This window comes from Lates calcarifer, linkage group LG8, assembly GCF_001640805.2.
Source record: "Lates calcarifer isolate ASB-BC8 linkage group LG8, TLL_Latcal_v3, whole genome shotgun sequence".
Taxonomy (NCBI): Eukaryota; Metazoa; Chordata; class Actinopteri; family Centropomidae; genus Lates; species Lates calcarifer.
Window position 1 is genome coordinate 13,015,849 of NC_066840.1, and position 24,127 is coordinate 13,039,975.

Sequence of the window (24,127 nt, forward strand, 5' to 3'; positions counted from 1 at the left end):
GTCTCACAATGTCCACTGGAGAATTGGCTGCATTGAAACTAAAACCTAAAAACAACTGATTATACTGGGAGATTGCCTGAGGACATAAGCAGCAATTCACTTTGGTTGTTTGTAAAAGTGAATCAGAGCCAGCTATTGTATCTTGTCTTAATGAGCTGGAGCTTCAACGTAACAGAGCTCGGTTATTTTTGCCTCATGAACACTGAGTCAGTTTACCAAGAAAACTACTGATACTAGTTAACTAGTGATGTTCAGACAGGCTTATGGTGAAGATATGAATGCATGCAAAGAACAAAACACACCACTTAAAACACAGGCCTGCGCTTTCATATAATATACTCATTACTATGAGCCTGTTTTCACCATGTACCAACCAGGAGTGTTTGTTTTTCATAGCAAACAGTTTGACTTATTATAGAAAAGGTGAAACTAACTAACATTAACAATGACTCCTATCCATTCTGCTGTGTCAGTAAACAGTAAAAAACACTTTCATATTCTAGACTCTCCAACTTATTACACTTAATATGTTTGTACTTTATCTGCTTAATAATTTACTGATAATGATTATTTATTCATTTAATTCCCTTAACTGTCACACACTGTAATTCTACACCTGCCACTTCTATCTTCTCTGTATATTTGACACCCATTGCAGGTCTGATAGAAGAGTATTCTCCACCTCCTCTGTTGCTCTCCTTTAGTTTTTTTGTCTAGTTTAATATAAATAAAATATAATTAGGTTGACATTTGTGAAATGTGAAAAAGTTGTGACACAAACTTGAACATGTGTATTAATTCCCAAGAGTCTCAGCCACAAGTAGTTGTAGATGTAAAAATCCATGTGTGTGTACGTGTGCTTGTCTGTTCATATACACAGTAATAACAGTCGCCACCATGCGCCCGGTTCTCTACATGCCTCCTGCAGATTGATGCCCACTGCTGGCCACAGGTTTCTGTCTCAGCTGTGCTCTTTGACCCTGGCGGTCCCTCTGGCAGCTCCCCACCTTCTCCTTTAATCCCTCATCCTGGAAAGGGGGGAGGCCAGGGAGATGCACACTGAGGAGAAAAAACAATCACTGTCCTCCATCATGGTGCCCCTAATGATGCTCCACCTCTACCACTGACTGGGGAGAAAATGGCCACAGGGGTGACAGGGACAGGGGATAATATGTTGGACTGATGAAGCTCTATTAAGCCTCTGAAATAACAGTATGTGTTTTGAGGAAAAATTATGTAAATAAAACATAGAAAATTAGTCCTGTCATTTCAGTTTTATTTGAACAGACTTGCAAATTGTGATGTAGGTTTCTATCTTGATCATTGATTTTCTAATACATAAAATTTCCATCAATCCAGTTGTGAAATCGTGTTGTTTTGGCACAAAAATTGATGAGATTCTTTCTTCTGGGGTATTTTACAGCCCTCCCTTCAGCTGTAATGACATGGAGACCCTAAACAAGAGAGACAGACCTTTGAGAAAACACATCAAAGCTGAACTCACACTGGACAGAAGTGGTCATATTTTGACGCAGACTGACCTGTCAGACCTGGATTATGATTAGCTGGCAGGCTGGGGTAAAAGGTCAGGCTGGAGATAGAGGTCAGGCAGGGGTCACACCGTCCCCAGGTGTCATTACAGGAACATGGCTGATCGTGGTACACGCCGCAGGAGACGTCCCTGACTGGGAAAACAAACCAGCTTCAGTCCACGTTCACATTTATTTCTCCTCCTACCTCAATCCCCCCACTGTGATCTTCACTTGTTCTAATTAGAAGAATGACAAAATGCATGCACGTGTGTGTGTGTGTTCCCAAGTGTAAGTGTGTTTATTTATCTGTTTGATCTCATATTCTAATGGTTTCAGTGATGGAGGAGTGGAGGTGTAAGCAGGTCTGTAATGAGAGGCAGAGGTGAGGGGGGAGGCGGGGAGGAGCAGAGAGCCTGCTGGCTGAGAGGACAGAAGCCTGGGGCGGTGAGGTGGATCTCCTGCTGTGGAGGTTGTTTCATTCAGACTAATATTAACACAAGACTGCCGGCTTTACTCATCAGTCTGCTGTGTGGCCTGGTGCCACAGAAAATCCACTGTAATCTCTGTGTCTGCACTGAAAGTTCATCCATCTTCACGAGATGTTTAATCTAACGTGGAATCTTACATTCTGCCGATATAACACAAGAAAAGAAGCTGTCAGCGGAGAAAGGTCACGTCTTTTTTACAATCCGAAACAACTTGTTTCAGAAATGTTATTGCATCAGTGTCATTTTCTTGATATGAGTCAGATGATTTTGTTCTGCCTTAAAGGTGCTATATGTCAGTTTTTTTGCTATCGCTATGTAGCTTTAACAGCTGTTTGAAAAACATGGTTGTGGGATCACTGAGATTTTCTAAAATAAAAATCAAACTAGATGATTGTGTGAAAATAAAACTTAATTGCTCTTGTAAATGAAGGAGGAAACGTCACAGCTAACATGTGATATTACTATGAATTGACTTTAAGTACATTTTGGCCCCTAGATGTCCACTCCAAGAAAACTTAATGGAATTATGTATCAATTCCACACTGAATTAAATTATTAATCTGAGTCAGAGAGGCATTCACATGAGAAAAGTGACAAAGTTAACTTATTATACCAGGTAGGTAAAAGATTGTTTTTGATTTATGAAGTACACAACTTCTGACAGAAAGAAAACAGAATAAAATATTCTCATATATACATGCACTTTCAAACACATGCACATACACCACTCACACTCACAGACTGTATTACCTTCTTTATATTTGCCGCTGTGTTTTCTGATCCCCAGAATCCCACGGATGGAATAGGTCGACTCTGAGGAATGGGCTGTTCCCACGGCAACAGATGATGCTGATGCCACTGCAGGGGCAGAGGTCAGTGTCAGGAAACATTAGACAGAGGCAGATAGATCAGGAGAGAGGAGAAGGGACAGAGAGACTCACCAACTTCACAAGACTCAGACTGGCCTTTATTTCTGATGATCCTGTGAAGACAGAGGGAGCTCACTCAACTCTCATTTTAATATTCTTTGTTGCTGAAGCACACACGTGAAGTCCTCTGTACCTGTTGATGGAGCTGATGCTGGGCACGCTGTCATGGTCACACACTCGCTCCAGCACCAGCCTGTCTCTGATCTCCCAGGCGAACATGGTGGGGTTGGTGTGTTTCAGATGCAGGATCATTTGCACAACTTTAGGAGTGGCCACTTTTGGCTTGGAGCCTCCAATCACTCCTGGTCTGATGCTCCCTGTCTCATTGTACCTGAATGAACAATGTCGATATCTGTCAGGAGAGGTTAACATTTTACCTGACAAGTACAGAAGTTGGAATAAAGTGAGATGCTCCAAGATGAATCTGTATATTTAAAAAAAAAAAAAATCAGAAATAGGCGGATTAAATTTACCTGGCCAGTATTTTGCTGACACAGCCGTGACTGACGCGCAGGCGGCGGGAGATCTCACAGGGACGCACGCCCAGTTGCGCGAGCTCCACAATACGCTGTCTCACCACGTGCGGTAACGGGCGCCCGTTAATGAAGACTCCGCCGAGCTGGTTTACGCCGCCGTGCCCTGAGCACCGGAGCGAATCAAAGGAACACCAATTAAAAGACATACGTACAGTTCTACCAACATTTAAGCGCGCGCTCAACATAATTCAGTCGTATAATAAAGTGTACGCTTAGCCTACAGGTGTCACTTTATGACTTTAAATTAGGAAATGTCGTTACTTACTGTGCGTTACGGTGAGCGGCACCTGTCCAAAGCGTACTTCCATCACACACTGTTGTCTGACTCTAAAAGAAAGTCTGTAGTCCTCCTGAACTTCAGATGTTAGTTCCTACGAATTGTAGTTGTTTCCGAGGATGAAACATTTTCATTCAAACATGAAACTGAAGTTTTTCACAGAGCACTGCTCAGATTTTGTCCCGTATCTTCGCGGTGTTGAGTGACAGGGTGCACCACCTCTCTGCTGCTTTCAGCACCTGAGCGGTGGACAGTCGCACGAGCTTTATTTGATTGGACACATACACACTGGAACACGCGACCAGTTATAGCGGTGCGTTTAGCTGTGGTCAGCTCTTACTGCGAACAGCAGCAACGTTTTTACCAAAACATTAAATGCAAAAGAGTCTTTACTGAAACAACACGGTGGGGTGGGAACATCATGACAAAAATATAATTAAAAACTTACCATCAACATTTCACATTCACTGTATTGTTCTCTCTGCATTAGTAACTACTATTTTAAGTTTTTCATACACAGCTGGTTTAAGAGCTAAAAAAGACAAACAAAGTGTCATGCTGGAGCAGGATAAAAAGATACTAAATAACTGATTATAAATTAAAAATAATACATAATTTGTAATCATTAATGAGGTAGTCTGATTAATTAGGCTACAGCATACAGAACCAAATAAATGGTGCCTAATTAGCTGGTGCCCAAATTTCTTTGTAAACTGATTTGAGATCGTTGCTATGGGAACAACCATTGACAGCAAACCACTCATAATGTTTCTGTTGTCAACACCAGTCATTCAACATCACTTTATGACCACTGTCTTGCAAATGCTGGTTAAAAAAATGCAGTATTTCCACTCCGGGATAGGCGCTAGCTGCCAAACGCTTTTTGTTTTGTAACGCTGGGTTAGTTTTGGTTGTCCAATGTTTTCCGGGAACACCGGGTAAACAAGCATGGAAGCGGCAATCTTTTCAGTTGTAGGGAGGGAACAAATTAATATTGTGATTCTACGTGAAGTTGCAACCGAAATATAGTGAACTGAAAACGGTAAGCATCCGAGAAATGTCAGTATAGACTTTATTTGACTTGGTCTTGTTGGCTAAAGTAGCTACATTAATATCCTCTGCTACTACGGAGCCAGTTACCGGTAGCATAAAGTTGGTTAGCCTAACATTAAGCTACATGTGAGGATATTTTGCATGTTAACATCCAGAATAAAGAAGAAGAAGACTAAAAAACAGTAAAAAGCCATTTTATTTCTGCCGGGTTAGCTGTAATTATCGAGCCGACAGCCTCTGGTATTTCATAGCAGTGCTTCGAGCAGTCGTTGCTTGGCGCTGTTTAGCCGCAGTTTGTGTCAGGTTGTACTATGGACTACACCAAGGAAAACGAAGAGGAGGATGATAGTGAGGGGGCTTTCTTTATTGAGGACTCCTGGAGTTCAGATGGTGAAGGAGTGATTGAGTTAAGCCAGCAGAAACATCGCAGCAGCTGTGAACAAGCTGTGCGGCTCAGCGGGGAAAGCTCTCCTCCACTTCTCCTGGCCTTCTCCATCACCTCAGGACGGACTCTGGAGGACAACAGCTCCAGTCCGGCTTCCAGTATTGCCTTACAGGAGGAGCAGGAAGAGGAGGAAGAGGAGGACACTGAGCAGCCCGTCGAGGAGTGGATGATCCTGGGAGGAGAGGAGCAAGCAGGAGACTCAAGCATCCAGCTCAACTTGGGATACTGGAGCAGCTCTGAAGATGACTCTGGAGGTGAAGGTTAACATTGTGCTGCTGTCTGCCATCCTGTTTGAATTCTGCTAAGTTTTATTTATTTATTTATTTTTTATAGTGGTTCATTTTGCATTGTTGGTTTCTGAAATGTTCACTAGAAGGAAGACACCACTGAAACTGAGTGAGGTTCAAGTAGATGTCCAAGTGTGTCCAGCTACATTTGGGGAATAGGCTACAACTATATTTGCTTTGTATGTGAATATCACCTGAATGAATGTCACTGCTATTTGTGGACTTTCAGTTGAAGTGAAGTTCCTGTTTACCTCTCTGGACAACCATGAGAATAATCTCCTTTCCAGCATAATGGATAACTCCATGAGCAGCAGTATCTCATAGACAGTTTAGCAGCTGAGACGGTTGCTGTGTGTGTTGAATCACAGAAATTTGTGTAAATCTGTGGGAGTGCAATTTATTTTTAAACTTGTGCAGAGCCAGTTTGCTCAGCGTGCACTCTGTTTTTCCGAGATGCTCTGCTTCACATTAATGAAGATACTCATATTCATGCCAGGGAGCTGCCCCATGCAGCCACTTAATCTTGTCTTGCCAGCCAGCAGCTCCAACACAGCAGAGAGGTTTTATTTGAGTTTTTCCACACACCTAAGTGACAGTTATTTTAGGAAGGTCAAGTGTTTTTCATCAGGTTTCTAATCCCTGGGAGCTACAGCTTTTACAAGACACAATACCTGGGAGAGACGACATTTACTAGGCTCAATAAAACTCCTGAACTGTTCGTTTTTGTAAAGGCTGTTTTTGGAAATCTTTGTTGCATGTCAAGAGGTGTCCTTCATGAGAGCCATTCAGTTATGGCTTTCATTGTGGTCTGCATTTATGTCTTCATAACTCAATGTCCATGGTGAATCTTTCCATCACAGATCCCAGTGAGAAGTCAGTCAAAGATACTTGGGCTGTATCAGAGAAAGACAAGGTAACTCTTAGTATTCATCCATTTTGAGGAATACAACAGGAGACCTCAGTTATTCGGGGAACTATGTGTCCACAGTCGTTATTCAAGCCTCTGGCAGTTTAAATATCTGTTAAGTAGTTGGCAGTCAGTATTTTTTCCTCCTCTTTATTTATAATATCAAATTTCAAAAGCAACATTTTTTTAAATACAAAAAGACTGTGGCATAAGAGGGAAAGAAAATGGTTTTCACAATTATTTTTGGCTTTAGTTTAATATTGCAATATGAACTCAGTAGCATGAGTTTAAATAATTGAATTTTTTCATTTATTTTTTTTGTCTTCTCCTGTCCTGATCAGTCTCTGTCCAGCCGCTATTTTATGCCTGGTCGTTCTCTGCTCTGTAACATCTGCAACAGGACAGGACACCTTGCCAAAAGCTGCTATTACCATAAGGTAAAGGAACACACATCCTTTTTTCATACATACACAAGGTATACATTTACATTCTCAGTAAGTAGGTAGTGAGCATGTGTTATGTTTTTGTTACAAAGAATTGCCATTACAGGAGTTTGATACAGTGGTTGGGTTGAAATACACACCCAGCTGCTGAGACTGCTGGCTTTGTGTTGTGGTAAAATGTTGTTTAGGTGTGTTATGGTGAATATTTTACTATTTTCTAAATCTACACAGTAATCTGTGAAATTTCAAGACAAATTTCTAAGCTTAATTTAAGTTTTTTTAAGTTGATGAATCATTATTATCTCCCTGCCAGCGATCAGTTATTTTATACCCAACTCTGAAGTAGCCATTACTGTGTCAGTGACCCCTGCTTGTTTCTGTATCAGACCAAAAAATTAATGAATGATCATCTCTCTGATGTTTAATAATTATGATGGAGGTATTAGAGTAATGATAGTTTACAGATAGGTGTGATACCCTAAGTAGTATGGGTAAATATCCACAGCTGTGTGTAACGGCCGTGTGCGCTGACAGCTGTTCGATGTTGCTGGAGATAGAATCTGTAAAACTGCACTTTGTCTTTGCCGTTCCTCATTCTGACAGGTGACAGGTCTAATGAATGGTGGAGCTGGCACACGTATCAGTATACAAACAGATGTGTATGGGCATTCCTGCATCCATTAATGGCAAACTGTGGGAACAGAAATGAGGCTTGTGTGTGTGGGCCCACTTCCACAATGATTGATATTATTGATATTAATAAAACAGAACTAAACACTGTAAAAAGAATGCATCTGCCTATTTCCGTCTTGGTGCATACATATTTAGTTATAATCTTGAATCTACAGAGTTTTATGCCTCTGGCCCCTGGTGTCCCATTGGTCTAAAAAACAACATCATATTTTGATCTGTCCGATTAATAACACCCATCTTTAAACCTTGGTCTCTGTGCCTGCAGAAATGTCCCACCTGCTTCCTTTGTGGGATCCAGGGCCACATCCAGAGGGGCTGTCCGAGCCGCCCCTGCCCCAGCTGTGGGCTGCCTTCACATGGCCTCAGGCCCTGTGAAACCCCCCCAGTATGGAACCAACACTGCCAGCGCTGTGGCATGACAGGACACCTCTCTGATGTGAGTTTGTCTGTTAGCCCGCAGGTCTGGCCCCTTTGAGTGTTTGTGTTGCCGCGTTGAAGGAAACTTTGGAGGCATTTGTCACTTGTGTGTTGACAGATTTTTTTTAGCCTGAGGTGTGTGTGGGCCCCAATTATGAAGTGTTGTTTGATCTCGGCAAACAGTTCCTCATCCTCAGCACAGTTACACACTCTACTTTTTTTATGTATTCCTGCCCAAAAGAGTAATTTTCTCCTTTTCTCATTTTTTCCTCAGGCCTGCCCTGATACATGGAGACAATACCACTTGACAGTGAGTTGAAGCCTTGACTTTAATGCACACTCTCATCCCACCCTAAGCTTAAGCAAGCTTCAAAACACTTCACGTGGTGATGAAATTTAGAGCCTAAATTCATGGCTGTGTATTGGTAAAACTTCCAAGAAATCAACTATTGCCATTTTTCCATGTCTAAAAAATGTTTAAAAAACTTTTTTTCCAGATCCGGTTAGAGGTGCCACTCAGACCACGGACAGTTCACACCCTCAAACATAAGAGACACCGCGCTCACTGTTACAACTGCTCTGAGAGAGGACATTATGGCTATGTAAGTGGTGAATAAAATGCATCCTTCCCTCACTTTAATTGTCTTTCCTAGTCTTTTCCCTTATTCCCTCTATCTCTCTGCTTGTAACAGGAGTGCACGAAGAGGAGGATGGTCAGTGGGACTTTTCCTTCACTGCCTTATGTTTGCCACTATGACACCATTGATGATATCCTCCAATGTCGTACCAGGACTCAGAAAAGAGCCAAAGGTGACAGAGCAAGTCATCTTGTCTTTATGGGTCATGTTGGGCAAGATATGAACAGTTTTACCTGTTCTAAAATTGGTTTAAAGTGTGACTAAAACCAGGTTTAAAAACAGGGATTTACTCCCCTCTGTGGTTGAAGTTTCAAAACCTCTGTTTTGTTGAACCTGTAACCACACCCAACAGGACCATGGATATCACTACAGCAAGGGGAGAAGTTAAAAGAGATTATCAGCAAGTGTTAAGTTACTTTTTAAAGCAGTATTATTGTTACTATAACATTTTGCCATTTGGGGTCAGCAATTCAAAGCTGTTATGATGATTGTGTTACCAAAACAGTTGCCTATTTACATCCACCTGATGTTAGCACAGAGAAACATTAGCATTCCTTTGGAGTCATGTTTTTGGCCACTCAACGAATGTAAATCCAATATTCAGTCTCTTTTAAGGTCTGTTTAGGTCTCCAATGACTCTTGAGGGAAATATCTGACTCTTTAGCTGCTAAATCTACCATGATGTTCACCAGCTGTTTGCTAGCCTTGTTGGTCTGCTGTTTGGTGCTGAGCAGGTGGGTTTATCAGAGGTGTTGCGCTCAAAACAGGGTTGGTGAAGGTAGTGAAAGTGTATCAAAACAGTGAAGTTCAAGACTACAAAATTAACACAACAAGCTGAGAGACGCTTAAAGGCTCTGCAGAATGTTTATCTCATTAACGAGGAAATCTTCATCATTGTTGTCTGTTTTTAGAGCGCATGAATTCTGGATCCATGGGTCCTTCAGACCAGCAGCCCTTGTCTGAACCAACAGGGGAGAGTGGTGAGGAAAATGAACCGGTCCAGAGGAGGAGCAGGACAAAGCAGGAGACGTGTCGCCGAGCTGGCAGGAGGAAGACGTGGCCAGAGAGGCGCAGAGAGAGGCAGGAGGTCAAGAGGCTGAGGAGAGAGGCTCAAGCCAGACGAGAAGGAGGGCTGCTGGGGAGGTCCCAGGGCAACGCTGACAATGAAGCATGCCATGCAGACCCCTTCAAGTCCCCCCTCCATGGTCACTGGGCGTCCACACACCCTCCACAGAAGAAGAGAAAGGATGAGGCAGGCGGCAGGAGGAGTAGGAGGAGCAGAGAGACAGAGAGGTGGAAGAAGAGAGGAGGGATAAAACGAGGTGATTTATATCCTCATGGTGACATTGACATTGGAAGTGAAAACCTTCTTTCTCCAAAGCAAAGAGTACGCCACAGAAGAAGATAAAGCCTGACTGCTTGTTTATTTATTTTTAAATAGTGAGAAATGTAGCTGGAAGACAAAAAAAGTGATTTTGTATTTCATGGTCTTTTGATTGATTCATTAATTTATTGTTATACAGAAAAACACAACTGTAGATAATAGCAATAAACAATAGCAGATACAGTTGAAGGGTCATCATCGTCTGTGTAATTTTGTACTAACCTTATCCTGTAAATACATCTACTGCTATTATACTGGCTGGGCCAAATTTCACATGTACAATTTTAAACATACAGTATTCTTGAATATGTTTTTATACAACCCTAGCTTTTTTTGCTCATTTGTATCGTGTTTTCATCTCACTAAATATAATGCTAGTTTTGCAGTGACATTTCATTTTCTGTCAGTAAAATACTTGAAATCAGGTCAAAGGCACAGACCTTTGATTGGCCTTTGTAAAGCGTCATATTTATATTGTAAAGACAGCGACAATAAACGTGCATTTCTAGATAACCTCATTTGTAATTTGTGTTCAAAGAGAGGATTATTGTGACACATTTGGTACATGAAAACACGCGAGAAGAGGGGGCTCAGGTTTAAGTAGTACATCGTAGAAAGCCTCAAACGTCAGTGTGTGTATGAAGTCAGTGTTTTTCAAAGCGCTGTCTTATAGTATTGCTGCTATGAAGCTGCTGAATTATTAATGAGCTGAGCAGCTGCCCGGGGTTTGCCAGACCGAAGCAGTCGAATCCGATAAAAAAGCTGCTGCTTCAAACTCGACCTTGACCGCCGCTTATTAAACTACTGTCGCTTTTGCGGGTGTGTGGTGTTGTAGGAACTTTAACATTTCCTCGATTTTGGGTTTGTGTGATTTTATGTACAAGTATAACGCGGGTTTTCCTGTGACCGAGCGACACGTTAGTCTGTGATCGATTGGTAATGACTGAGCAGAGATGTGAAACTCCCATTGATTGATCTCCACTACACTCCCCGCTGACCAGAGAAAACACAGCGAATGCGAGAGGGGATTTAAATTGGAGAAATATTGTCCACCTTACTTGACGGATAAGGTAGCTATCTGCTTTCTCATGCGGTCTGAAATAACCCGCTTGTAGCGCTGTTTAACGACCAGCCTAACATCGATATAGAGCGGCGTTAGCTAGCTTGTAATGTCGGCACTGTTGGACTTGTTTTCCCCTCTAGACCCCGCTTCCTTTTAGCCTCGGGCTAGCTGGAAAATCGAAATTATGCTAATGAACGAGCAGGTATAGTTTGCCAGCACTGAGGGGTGTAACTTAACTACTCACGGTGGGCTACCCGTTGCAGTTTAGTTGTAATTTATTCACGAACCTATGCTAATAACTTTGTTTCACAGCCAGCTATCGGGGCGGCTGGTTTCCTTTAGTTTGCTAACGCTCGACAGCTAGCCATCTTGCTCGTGTTGAAGGATTTAAGTATTAAACTTGGCTAGCTTTTGGTGGCAGGGATATTAACTTCAGTTGCAGTTGCTTGTTAATGTACGCGTCGGCAATGGACTCACTCGTTTAGGACCCAACTGCTTGCGACCAAAGCTCATAAAAATACTTTATTTTACGCCTCTGTGAAAAGACAATAGAGAACCTGAGACTTGCTCAGCTGTTGTTCTGGTAACGACGAAAACCACTGATAACTAAACTGTATTTTGATCATTGTTTTGTTCCATCGTAAGCTGATTTAACTAGAATATTTTTAATACTTACGCACGCTCGTAAGTGGTTAAATAAATAAGCGGCTTGCGTTAAGTTGACCCGCACAGATAGCAAAGAGGGGACAGTGGATGGAGTCGATGCAGATGTTGCTTGTGCGACATATGAAGGCTGTGCTTCCCTGAACCCGCTGCTTCCAGGTATCCCACCTCATTATTTTAAAACATCAGCTGTAAATGTCTCAGAAAACACTCGCAGTAGCCGGTCGTCATCGGAGGTAACTAGGTGGATAGAGAGACGCGGAGAAGCGGTCTGAAGAGGAAGGCTACTGCCCGTTTCTGGACGTCCATCTCTCCAGCCTACCTTCATCACGTCCATCCACCGCCGCCCTCCTCTTCCTCCACCTCCTCCTCCTCCTCCTCCCCAGCCATGGACCCCCCGAGGACTCGGTCGCGGTCTCGGTCCGGCTTCTATCATTTCGGCATGAACGGCAGCGTTGGAAGCAACGGCAGTGGCAACGCGGTCGGTAACGGGAGCTTGATGAATGCCAGCGGAGGAGGGGTGAGCTACCCGCAGCAGAGCAACCCTGGCTGGGCGCAGCACCACGGTGGTCGCAGCTACCCGGAGAGCCAGCAGCAGCACACCCAGGGGAGCTACCTGTCCGCAGGGGCGCAGCGCCACTCTTCGCACGGAGCTCACAGACACCCTGGGGCCGGTAAGTAGGCTTCAGTAAACAGGGCCTGCAGCCCAGCTAGATGCATCATTACACACACTCACACAGGATACACCCCCTGAGGGATGCAGGCAGACCACTAGCAGCTTAACAGGCTTTGAGACATTTAACTAAAAGGCTTGGTGCTTTCACTGCCAGCTGTTGCCTGAAAGGCCAGCTACGTGTCATGCCAGGTGATATAGTGGAGGCTCTGCTTTAGAGGTTTGAGTAGCATTTACTTAGGTAAATAGGGCACACCAGCTTCCTGAACTCCCTGTCTTGTATGTCACTGCCTGGCTTTATACTTGCAGTGCAAATTATCCTGGCCCTCAGAAGGAATTTAGCACTGCAGAATTTTCCTTTGGATAGTCCAGGGATGGTGGTGCTGAAGGCCTGCAGGTCATATTATGTTACTCCTGTGGAGATCAGGGACAGATGCATTTGTGTAGCGGTTTAGACATGTTACATACTCTTCTTTGGTCTTTACAAGATCTGTGTAAGAGAAGAGGCTGATTAAAAGAGCAGCCTGGAGCCTTGACACAAGCATTGAAATTGTTTGAAACGACAGCTCTTTCTAGATAGTGATTTTATCTTTTTGTTTCAGATTGCTCACTGCTGTGATACAGGCTGGCATTGCACAGTCTTCCCAGTAGTTTGCCACAAGCCTTAATGCTACTCAAAGCTCTATATTTTCCTAAACTAGCCAAACAGGTCTCTCATCAGTGGTTCAGGGCAGAGTAACGATTGATGTTGTACTTTTAAAGCACCGTCCAAACACAGAGTAGCAGAGGAATGAACAGTAGTGTTGATGGTTTTCTCACTTTGTCAAGTCAGATTTATTTTTATTGCTCAATATCAGTCAAATGGTGATTCGATTGGCTTTTTGTGCCCACAACGTCAACAGTTCCTTATCCAACCCAAACTCACTAAGAAGACTCTGAAAAGCTCCCCAAAACCTTTAAGGAGTAAGAGGAAGAAATAAATGAAACCACCAGAAAAGTGAGAGTGCACTCCAGTCTCTTTTCATTGTTTTTAACACCAGTCTGGTTAGTCCTCAGCAGGCTTCCACTGCTGACAATTGGAAAGTGACTGGAGAAACCTTCTGTAATACCAGATTGGATTCCCTCAAAGGCAAAAAAAAGTGCAGTGAATGAATGAAAGCAGGCTTTTAATGGGCCTCTGTCGTAATGGCAGCACTATTGCCAAACACCCAAAATAACCCACATAGAGGGGACACACACAGAAACACATGCTTCCTAAATTGAAAGACTACAGAGGGGTTTGTGTGAATGACTTAAAGAGCGAATCTCCCAGCTGTGTGAGCTTCCTTCTTTTAGCAGCTGCAGATGCCTCGTTGATGGCTGGGGTCTGTGTGTGTGTGTGTGTGTGTGTGTGTGTGTGTGTGTGTGTGTGTGTGTGTGTGTGTGTGTGTGTAGCGTGTTCTGCTTGTATGTTGTGCATTACAGTTTTCCTGTTTGTCTGTGTGTGTTTGTTTTTGTTCATGTCACAGTGTTACACCCCTTGGTGTCACTTTATGCAAAAAGAGTCAGGGTTGGATTTGGGGGTGTTAAAAATGTGTGTTCCTGTCATACCTCTTTTTTTTTTTTTTTTTTTTTTTTTTTAAATCCTTTTCTCCTCCTTTTTCACTCCCCCAGTTTCAAGCATGTTATCACCCAGTGTAGCTCTAATAACGACTGTTGTGTCCCACAACCTGTCAGCACTGCAACTTAAAAGCAGCTGGTTTGTACAGATCTTCATTGATACTTTTGTGAGATCTCTAAAGATTATGTGGGCAAAATATTTTTTTTCCTCTGTTTTTGGCTTGTCGCTCTTAAATAATGGTTCAAGTCTGTGTGTCTCAGTTAAAGAACAGGAGGAAATTGCTACTTGGTGACAGCTGATACTCAAAGTTTCCCACCCTGCCTGACTGGATTGTCAGTCGTGAAAGAAATGGTGTCAGTCTTCCCCAGCAGCCATGCTTGGAGGAAACAAGGTTGTGTGTGTGTGCTCGCCAGCAAAACCCGTCCAGTCTGGCTCACCATCCCCTCTCCTATGGCCCCCGGGGGTGAATCAGCATTAACAGACCTAGTTCTGCACAAAACACATGGGCATCTGAGTCCCAGGACCCTATGAGGTTCTAAAGAAAAAGCAATGGTAGATGAATAAAGATGTAAGCCGGTGTGTGTGTTAGCCCTCCTGTCGGCTAGTCAGTCAACCAACCATCCCTCTGTTCTTCGCAGCCACTAGCAGGGCGTCTTTGAGCTGTCACTATCGGCAGACTTCACATGGCTCTGGAGTGGCGTCGCAAAGACAAGAAAGGGGTAGGGGGGTTGCTTTCAGATCTGTTGTTTCTGAGGTGGCTGAAGGGGCTGTTTGGATGAGGGGAGGCATGGAAGGAGAAACCGAAAGAGATGGGGGGAGGAGAGTTTTTTTTTCCTCTTCTTTTTGGTGATTAAAGGTTTTTGGGAGACTGCTTAGAGGAAACTCTTGTCAGCTGAGTTCAAGGACATCCTTCTTAAGCTGCTGAAATGTCTGTGCGCGCATGCTGCATCCAGATTGCACATGTGGACTGTCAGATAAACAGCTGGGAGAGCATTGTGTTTTTCTGAGATTATTTTCATGGCATTAGCACTTTAGTCAGTAATGTGTTTTTCTCTTTTTTTTTTTTAGTATAGAATTTTTTTGGATATACTCATCTCATTCATATCATTAAGGAGTCTTTTTTTGCGATGGTCTATTGATCTTTGGAGGGAGATTTTTATCGCTTGTTCTCCCACAACTACAAAATTTAAAAATGGGCAAGAAGCATGGAACTGAGCAGTTGCCGCAGAGCTAATAATGGTTCACTGCCTTGCTTAGGGAAACGTCAGCACAGCAGATTCTTGCCAGCTCACAGACTTGAACCCAGGCTTTCTGGGTTAGTTTCCATAGCGAGAACTCCACAGTGTAGCTCCAGTTTATGGAATAATACTGTTTTTTCTCTTTTTTTCATTAACCAAGTCCATGAAATGTCAGAAAATGGTGAGAAAAATTGTTTGTTTTGTCAGACCAACAGTCCAAAACTAAAAGATATTAAATTTATAATGATAGGAAACAGAGAAAAACAGCAAGTCTTCACATCTGAAAAGCTGTGAGCATGTCAGCATTTTTGTTTGATAAAGTACATAAATAATTACATTGATTATCAACATTGTTTCCTATTAACTTCCTTTAAATGGACTAATCAATCAATCAATCAATCAATCAACTGTTTCACCTTCAGATACTACACTGTAATAATTTGGAGAAAAGTGATGGTGACGATGGGCTGATGTCTGAGAACAAAAGTTATCCAGATTCAAACACTGTAGCACGTGTTCTCGCTCTCAAACCCAACCAGATGCTTCAAAGTCTTGCGCATGTTTGATTGTGGATGTCTGTGCATCTGTTTCTGTGAGTCTGCATGGCAGGCTTCTCATGGTAGATCAGAGGGAATGATTTGTGAGAGCCAGAGAGGATGAGTCCAGTGTGACATCTTCCAGAGATAGCGTCCTCTCTCGTCTCCCCCGTTAAAAGATGGAAATTTTAAAGCCTGTTTGGAAGACAGACCCCCAGTGACAACACAGGGCTGTAACTCTGTTTGCACATGATGTTAGATGCACATTTGTGTTGTCACTGTTGAATTTTGTGGTGTTATGTCTGTGTAACTGTTCAAGCAAATCAGACAGGCTGCATTAAGATAAGGCCTTTTTGGCATCCAGTGTGGTCTTAGAATGGAAAATAAAATCAAAGGCAACCAGATGCTCGTGTGTTGTCCGTGTTGTTGTATTTCTGTTGGCTTAGCAAGCGTATGTCCATGTGTCTTGTGATGTTGATGTTTTTCTCAGCCCTCTTATCTGATTATGTTTTTATTTCCTCTGTGGCCTGCAGGAGGAGTGCTACATTTTCATCCAGATAATGTGTGCAGCGAGGATCGGGACAAAGTAAGTATGAAACATGACCGCTGCCTGTTGCCTCCGCTTTGCTCCTGGTTTGAATAGGATTTGTATGCCATTGTTTTCTCCTCCTTATTCATTCTCCCCTTTTGTCCGACCTCTTTATCTTTTTTCCCACTGACCAACCATTCCCCTGCCCCCCCTCCCTTCCTCCTTCACCTCTGTGTGCAGATGGAAGACAGCCCAAGCCCCAAAAGGCAGCGTCTTTCCCAGCAGTCCATGTTGGATCTGAGCTCCGCCCCCCCCTCTACTCCTTCCTCTCCCATTCGCCCCTGGGAGCTGCCTCCCAGTCGCAGACCACACCCCCACTACATGCCAGAGAGATGCCACACACCTGTTCGCAACCGACGCAGGTAAGTGTGTGTACACGTGTCACAGAAATACACATAACCATTATCCTTACTATCAATCTGGTTAATGTTCAGTCTATAAAATGATTAAAAAAAAATGAAAAATTCTGATCATAGATTTCAAGATCACAGATTTATATCCTGAAATAGCCTTTTCTGTCTAAAAACTTAAAGGTGTTTAAATAAAAATGACATCACCAAAACAAAAATTTGAGAAACTGTAACCAAAAAATTGTCTACTTAGGCGATAGACTGATTAACTCGTAGAGTAATCAGCAGTTTAATTTAAGTTTAATGTCAAAAATCTAAATGATATCAGCCCTAACCTGTCTGTCAAGTGTTAAATATGTGTTTATAGTGTAAGTATTCATGTTCTCACGTGCTTAAACGGACTCTTGAGCACACATGAAGTACACTAAAGGTTAACATGTACTATCTTCTTCTGTCCTGCTTCTTTTATAGTCATATTTATCATTTTGCAGTAGGTTGCAGCTCCAGTGTTAATGGTGATGCAAATGAGCACATAGCTTCTTCTGCCTCTTGTTTAGTTTTCCCCTCTTTCTTCCACCTCAGCCCTCCAATGAGACGCCAGCGAGGCCGGAGAGACCGTCTGACCCGCCACCACCACCACGCCCACAACAACCACCACCACTACAACAGCAACAACAACAACCACCACCACCACCATCACCACCCAAACGCCCACCATCATCACCACCACCACCTGCACTCCCACCACGGCCCTTCGCCAGGCCACCAGGACGAAAACTACCGTCATCCGGCGCCTCCTCAGGGCTACCCACCCTACAGCCAGCAACCGCCCAGAGGTCCCGGGCCTGGGCCCGGACCAGAAGAACGCCCAGGTTACCATCCCCCAAACCCCTCCCCGAGGCCCCTCCACCAGTCACCAAACCTGTCTCCCAGGCTGCTGCACCCTGCAGCCCACCCACAGCACCCTCACCCTCACCCTCACCCATCCCAGCAACAGAGCAGTGTGGTGCTGGACCTCCATGAGCAGGTGAGTTTGTTTTTTGTTGGGTGTATTGGGGGAAAAAAAAGCACTCCAGTATAGAAAGGGCTGAAATGAGAAAACATGACTTGCTATTTATGACCGACTGAGATCGCCTCCTTGTAATGCTGCAAAGATCGAGACATGCTCACAAACTATAACACTTTATACACTTCTTCTAAAAAAAATGAAATGTGAAAATTAAAGCCAGCCTCTCGTGGGTATATTAACTTATTTGCAGTTGGAGATGTCGACCAATACACTCCCTGTAATTTATCAAAGCAAATTCTTCATCACCATGTTGGTGAAAGATTCAGATGGTTAATGTGGGTCTGTCTATTAGCATGTGTGTGCTTGTTCTCTTCCAGTGGGGAATGATTCAGTGAAATAAGTTTTTAAATTGGCTGGGATGGAGGAAAGGTTATTGGCATAATGGAAACTTTACCCTAGAGAAATTGTGGTGTGTATCATTGATCTTTTTAGAAAGCCAAATACAACTAGGAGTTATTTTGTATTCAGTATATAGTTGTTTTTGTATATTGCAGCATATACTCTCCTTTCATTTTTTTAGAAACAGTGAAAAACAACGCATGACTAATTGGATTTGATGGAAACAGTTTGTATTAGTAGATAACCTGTAAAGTCTGTGATGGGACTAATTTTCATCTGCAGGATTTTGGGATTTTGTCATTTAAATTATAATTCAGCCAAGTTCATATTGGAATTCATATCCACACACAAGTGCCATTTACAAGGAAAAGAAAGGCACTTATACACACAAAATACTGATGTAACTTGATTGTAACTTGAATTAACTGACTTGTTCCAAATGTTATTATGTAGCTTTATAATCAAACTGAATTTGCCATTTAATTTGTTAATTGAATCACTCCAAAAATAAATAAAGAAGTGGGCATACATCTGGAATTAGGCTAAATCCATCTGGAATTAGGCTAAATCCTTTCGTGAGCATCATTAAATCCAAAGCAATATGTTTGTTATCATGAAAGCTTGAATTTTATCATCTAAGAAAATGCCTGCATTCTTGGGAAACCTCACACCAGTGGTGCGTAACACAAAGACACATCTGCGGTTGATACATGAGGTATTGATGAGCTTTATTTGGTGCATAGAGGATTTGTGCTAAGTCTTCTGATTACAGCTTCAAGTCACAGTCTGCATATGTAACATTGAGGGCCCTTTGATCTCCATATTTAGGGTTCAGCTCCAGTATCGTATCCCGTGTCTCCTCCGGGAGCGCCACCCGGCCTGCCGCCTCGATCTGCCCCTCAACAGATCCCAGCATGCTCGGTGGTTTTCAGTGGACAGCACTATCCCGTCTGCAGCGTCCCTCCTCCTGTGAGTGTTTGTGTTTCTTTCCAGTTATTTCCATGTGGTGTGGTTCCTCATTCTCACTGATGAGTTTTCTTTACTTGATGTTTTACTTCCTAAATTAAATCTTGCTTTCTTTTTTCCCTTGCTCTGTCAGGTCCTTCAGACTTGTTCTGTGCAGCATTTACCGATGCCCTATCCCTTCCCATCGTTGCTGTCCAGTGACCCAGCCTTCCTGCTTCCCCCTCCACACCTCCCCCATCCCCCAACACATCTCTCCCACCACCCACCTCACCTGCCCCAGCCTGGACAGTTTGGACCCTATCCGACACAGCAGGCACGATCGGTGAGTAGGAGCACTGTGTTGTGTTGCGATGACCTTGTTTCAACCATTGCACATTGGTATCAGATGCATCCTTTGCGAATACTGGAAAGAAATGACATTTATTTTTAAAGTCTGAATTCACAAGATGATAATATCTAGCTTTCTATGCGTTTTCTCCTTCCCTTTTTTAAATCAACAAAAGCTTGTTTTCACCTGAGGATCCAGTGTGTGGCAGTCAGCATCTTTCAGGGAACTTAAATGTTCCACCCACGGTATAAAAATGCAGCAGCAAAGGTGTTTTACTATGTTAAAGCAAAATAGGTGATGCATATTTTATATATTTGAGTTGAAACAATGCTCTCATCTCCTGTAGTGGTTGCAGACACTTGGGAATAGTGAACTGTTTTGTAATATTTGAAGACTTGTAGTAAAACAGGCTATATACCTGTACGTGGAACATCAGTTACAATGAAGTAAGTTAAATCCACAAATGAAAACTAGACACATGCTGGTAATGCAGTTAAAGAAGAAATATTATGGTATGGTTATTAGCTAAAAAGGCTGTTGAAATTATTGAGTAATTATTATTGATAATAACTCAATATTATGCATCCCTAACGTTCACATAATGTGTGATGAATTCTAAAATGGATTCTGATTAAATACCTGTCTCTGAAGTTCAGGGTTATTTTTGTTGAACTGTGATATGGCAGCTCTTTGCCAAAGGCGTCAAGAAAAAAAAAAAAAAAGTTTCCACATTTTGCTTTAATGTGGCTTTGATATGGACTAATGTTGACTGCTAATTGAAGCAGCTGCACAAGAATTGCAAGGACTACAAAGCAATGTCAGAAAGAATTGTTATTTTATCTTAATCTCAATGACATATTAATATTTTTTAGATGATGATAAAATATGGAAAAGTCTGAATGATCCTTGTTGAACATATAGTATACATAATATTTAGTGTTTGTTTTGTTCTTGTTTAGAGGTTTTTTAAAAATGTGGAATGGATGTAATCTTGTGGTTCAATCACTCCTGTTAACAACCTTTGCTTTCCCAGCCGTTACAGAGGATAGAGAATGATGTGGAGCTGCTTGGAGAGCACCTGTCTTTGGGTGCAGGGCTCCACTATCCCCCCGCCACCCACCCAGCCCTCACTCCACACTCCACACAGCTTCACTTCCTCTCCCATGACCCCCTAGCCACAGGAGTTCTTTGGCGTGGTGAGAAATAAGAATAAGTTGATAAATATTTTTTTTTAACCTAAAAAAAGGAAACTGTGAAGATGACCTAACATGTATATGTTGCTAATCACCCCCTAGTCCTATCCAAACTTCATTCCTCGGCGTCTCCCGGGGCGACGGTACCGCTCGCAACAGCCACTGCCACCTTCGCCTTACCACCCCAGCCTCCTGCCTTACTTCCTGTAAGTAGATCAGTGTATTAACTTACTATGAAAAAACTGTTGAGAGGAAAAGGCTGAATTTTTGATTTGTGCCAGCCAAATGTACAGTAGATGACCTCAGTCAGTTGCAGGGTGTTGATGATTGTGCTCACTGACTAATTACTTAACGTAGATCAGAAAAGAAAAGTAAATCCACAAGTCTTTATGAAAATTTGTAATTCGAAGGATAAATTTGACCAAGGTTATATCTGGCATTCAAACATTTGTTCTGATTATTTATACCTGAAGGAGACAAAATAAGGACATTTGATTGGATTTTTTTTTTTTTTTTTTTTTTTTTTAAAAACTGCTTTCAAAGTATGGTCAGATCATTGTATTTTGTTGGATTTGGATACTGAATTTTTTTCCAAGATAAATAGTCTCTGAGAGGTTTTTAGACATTAGCTGAATCCTAAAAACAAAGAGAACGGAACAAAGGATTTGTTGTATAAACAGGGAAAGGTCCTGATCCTTCAAGACAGAAATCATTCATCATGGTGAAATGCTGAATACAAAAATAAAAGAGCTACACAACTTGCTTCTTTAATTAATTAAAAATTCTCCTCAGTTCAATGCTGCCAGTCCAGCCCACAGGTCCTGCGATCAGCCTAGAGCTGGATGTAGACGATGGAGAGGTGGAAAATTATGAGGTTCGTCTATAAATGTTCACATGTTTTATTCTTTTGTCTGCTGCGTCAGATGCTGATTCTCCTGTTGTTCAATGCTCTTCTCCCACAGGCCCTCCTGAACCTCGCTGAGCGTCTGGGAGAGGCCAAACTCCGAGGACTGACCAAGGGAGACATTGAACAGCTTCCCTCCTATCGGTTCAATCCAAATAATCATCAGTCTGAGCAAACACTGTGAGTGCCTTTTACAACCACCAGGTCATCGCTTGCTGAGACGGTGAATTATTGTTAATGAAAATTTCTGTCAGCTCTTTGGATCCCAGTAAACCAACTAAGAGATCGATCCCTCCAGTAGAGTTGCAGGGTCATTGAAGCTATTCTGGCTGCACATGGTGGTCCAAAAACTTAGTAAGACACTTAGTTTGGTTTTCCTTCAATTTGTCACCTGTCTGTGTTCCTCAAAGTATACATAAAACACACACACAAAATGCTCCTACAGATGGAGCATAAAAATCCTATAAATGCCTTTCGGTGAACAACAGGCTCTGGTCTTTTGGAGAATAATTTTTTTGCAGATGCTGTAGCCAGTAGTAACTGGCCAGCCTAAATCTGTCCTGTGTGTGTCATGTGAAAAATATGGTAAACAAACCGATTACTTGTGTTGCCGCACTACATGATCCTGCCTGTTGTGTTGCAGGTGTGTGGTGTGTATGAGTGATTTTGAGTCCCGCCAGCTGCTGCGAGTCCTGCCCTGCAGCCACGAGTTCCACGGGAAATGTGTCGACAAGTGGCTGAGGGTAAGTATCTCCCCTGTGATTCCAGCTGACAGACACTAGGTCCATGTAATACACATATACAACCTCTGAGTTGATCTAAGGCTGATCACATGTTGTTTGGCGGGGGATTCAAGTCGAGGTGTAAGTCTGGTAAGTGACCAGGCAGTGCTGCGTTTAGAGTCATGATCAGCAGAGTAAACCTTATTTTTTGTTTTAAGGGTACAAGCACACATTAATTAAGTGACACAAGCACCTCTTAATTATAGAAGCGTAGTGAGAATCTCACTTGTCAAGAGACCTGTTAGACAAGAGAAAGAAACTCGTGTTCCTAAATTCAGCTAAGAGGAGTCCGTGACATCCGAAAAACACCAAACCCCAGAATGGGAACATCAGAAAAAACTGTCTGCATACCTCGACACGTGATTTCCCACTGAAAATGCTAAAAGAGGCGCTTGATCTCCAAGTTCTTGTGTTAATCATAATGCAGTCTTATGATTAAGAGGGGTGAGGCATTGCCCAAAGGGATTTTCAATTCAATACAAAACAAATAAAAAAAAAGTAATAATCTGAAATCCAGTGTAAGAATCTTTTTATGAGAAAGTGCAGATGTAAGCCAAGCTACTGATCATTTTGTGTGATTTACATCACGACTTGAAATACGACCTGGCTTTAAAATCTATCTTGTTGTTTCCTCTCTCTGTCCTCAGGCCAACAGGACGTGTCCCATTTGTCGGGCAGACGCCTCGGAAGTCCAGAGAGACTCAGAGTGACCACATGAGGGAGCCAGACACTCCTCAATGTCTGTGCGACATGTTCAGCACTGCCTGCTCCTGATATAATGATACACCTGCGTGCTAGTACACACACACACACACACACACACACACACACACACATATACCATTTCCTTTCCTTTTTTGTGCAGCACCGTCTCCTCCTTTTTCAGTTGTTCAGTTTTTTCAGTTTCAGTCATTTTCCCTCCTTTTTGTCTTTCCTGCACACGTACATGCACGCTTGTCGTCACATCTTTAAGTGAATGACCCACCATCCTGCAATGGTGTGTGTGTGTGTGTGTTTGTGCGCGCACACACAAGTGTTGTTTGGTCAGCCCTATAATGCTGGGCTGTGGTACATGACTGTGTATGTGTGTGTGTGTGTGTGTGTGTGTGAGAGAGAGAGAGAGAGAGAGAGAGAGAGAGAGAGGAGAGAGGAGAGGAGGAGAGAGAGGAGAGAGAGAGAGAGAGAGAGTGGGAGGAGGGAGGAGGTTTCTAGATGTCCTGGAGCATGCCTGAGTTTCTGTTGTGTATCAGACAAGAGTAACAACACCTGAGGGTTTTTTTTTGCTCTCACGAGTGACTGACTCTACTTCCTGTTTGTACGTTTATGCACTGTCTGTCTGTATGCATACTCTGTGTGAATGTATGTAATAGACTTTAATCCTTTTCTCTAGTTTGACACTAAGGGTCCATGCTGCCACTATACTTCTCAGTTGCCTCTTTGATCTGTTTGTTTCACTAGAATGATTATTATTATTATTATTATTATTATTATTATTATTAGATCATTATAGGTGATTGTTTTCCTGCCTGGCAGTTACCTCATCATTCCGGTTTTGGTCATCTTTCATTAAAAGCGCTTCATGCCACTACTTTGAAATTAAGCACATTATATATTTTTCTTTTACTTTCTTTTCTTAGCAAAATGAGTTTGTCTGTGACTTTGCAGTGGCACATGTGTTATATATACATATATCTATATATACTGTACAAATCTATGAATATCTGTATACCAAATAAAAGGCTTGATATGAACTTTTTAAACTTAGCATTTTGTATATATTTTTCTTTTTCTTGTTCTTTTTTTAA

General features: G+C 42.5%; 3 protein-coding genes across 3 annotated transcripts; 2 read left to right on the forward strand and 1 right to left on the reverse strand.

Annotated features, from left to right (window-relative positions):
* Positions 1–1,023: 1,023 nt before the first annotated feature.
* On the reverse strand, positions 1,024–3,687 carry LOC108877897 (paired box protein Pax-5). Its single transcript, XM_051072605.1, has 6 exons — positions 3,423–3,687; positions 3,083–3,280; positions 2,962–3,002; positions 2,771–2,878; positions 1,542–1,685; positions 1,024–1,028 (listed from the first exon to the last, which is right to left on the reverse strand). Exons 1-6 carry the CDS (start codon positions 3,668–3,670, stop codon positions 1,024–1,026), a joined length of 744 nt encoding a protein of 247 aa, XP_050928562.1. The 5' UTR covers positions 3,671–3,687.
* A 983-nt stretch (positions 3,688–4,670) lies between these two features.
* Positions 4,671–10,547, forward strand: LOC108878330 (zinc finger CCHC domain-containing protein 7). Its single transcript, XM_018668926.2, has 8 exons — positions 4,671–5,514; positions 6,408–6,460; positions 6,796–6,891; positions 7,856–8,026; positions 8,282–8,317; positions 8,505–8,609; positions 8,700–8,817; positions 9,557–10,547. The coding sequence occupies exons 1-8, from the start codon at positions 5,127–5,129 to the stop codon at positions 10,051–10,053; spliced, it is 1,464 nt and encodes a 487-aa protein (XP_018524442.1). The 5' UTR covers positions 4,671–5,126; the 3' UTR covers positions 10,054–10,547.
* A 447-nt stretch (positions 10,548–10,994) lies between these two features.
* On the forward strand, positions 10,995–23,460 carry LOC108878338 (E3 ubiquitin-protein ligase RNF38-like). The gene is given in 13 exon segments (XM_018668940.2): positions 10,995–12,429; positions 16,336–16,388; positions 16,572–16,753; positions 17,324–17,768; positions 18,978–19,118; positions 19,249–19,437; positions 20,477–20,620; positions 20,622–20,639; positions 20,739–20,842; positions 21,429–21,510; positions 21,599–21,720; positions 22,184–22,283; positions 22,970–23,460. Coding segments are annotated over 13 exon segments (1,929 nt in total). The 5' UTR covers positions 10,995–12,143; the 3' UTR covers positions 23,033–23,460.
* Positions 23,461–24,127: the final 667 nt, after the last annotated feature.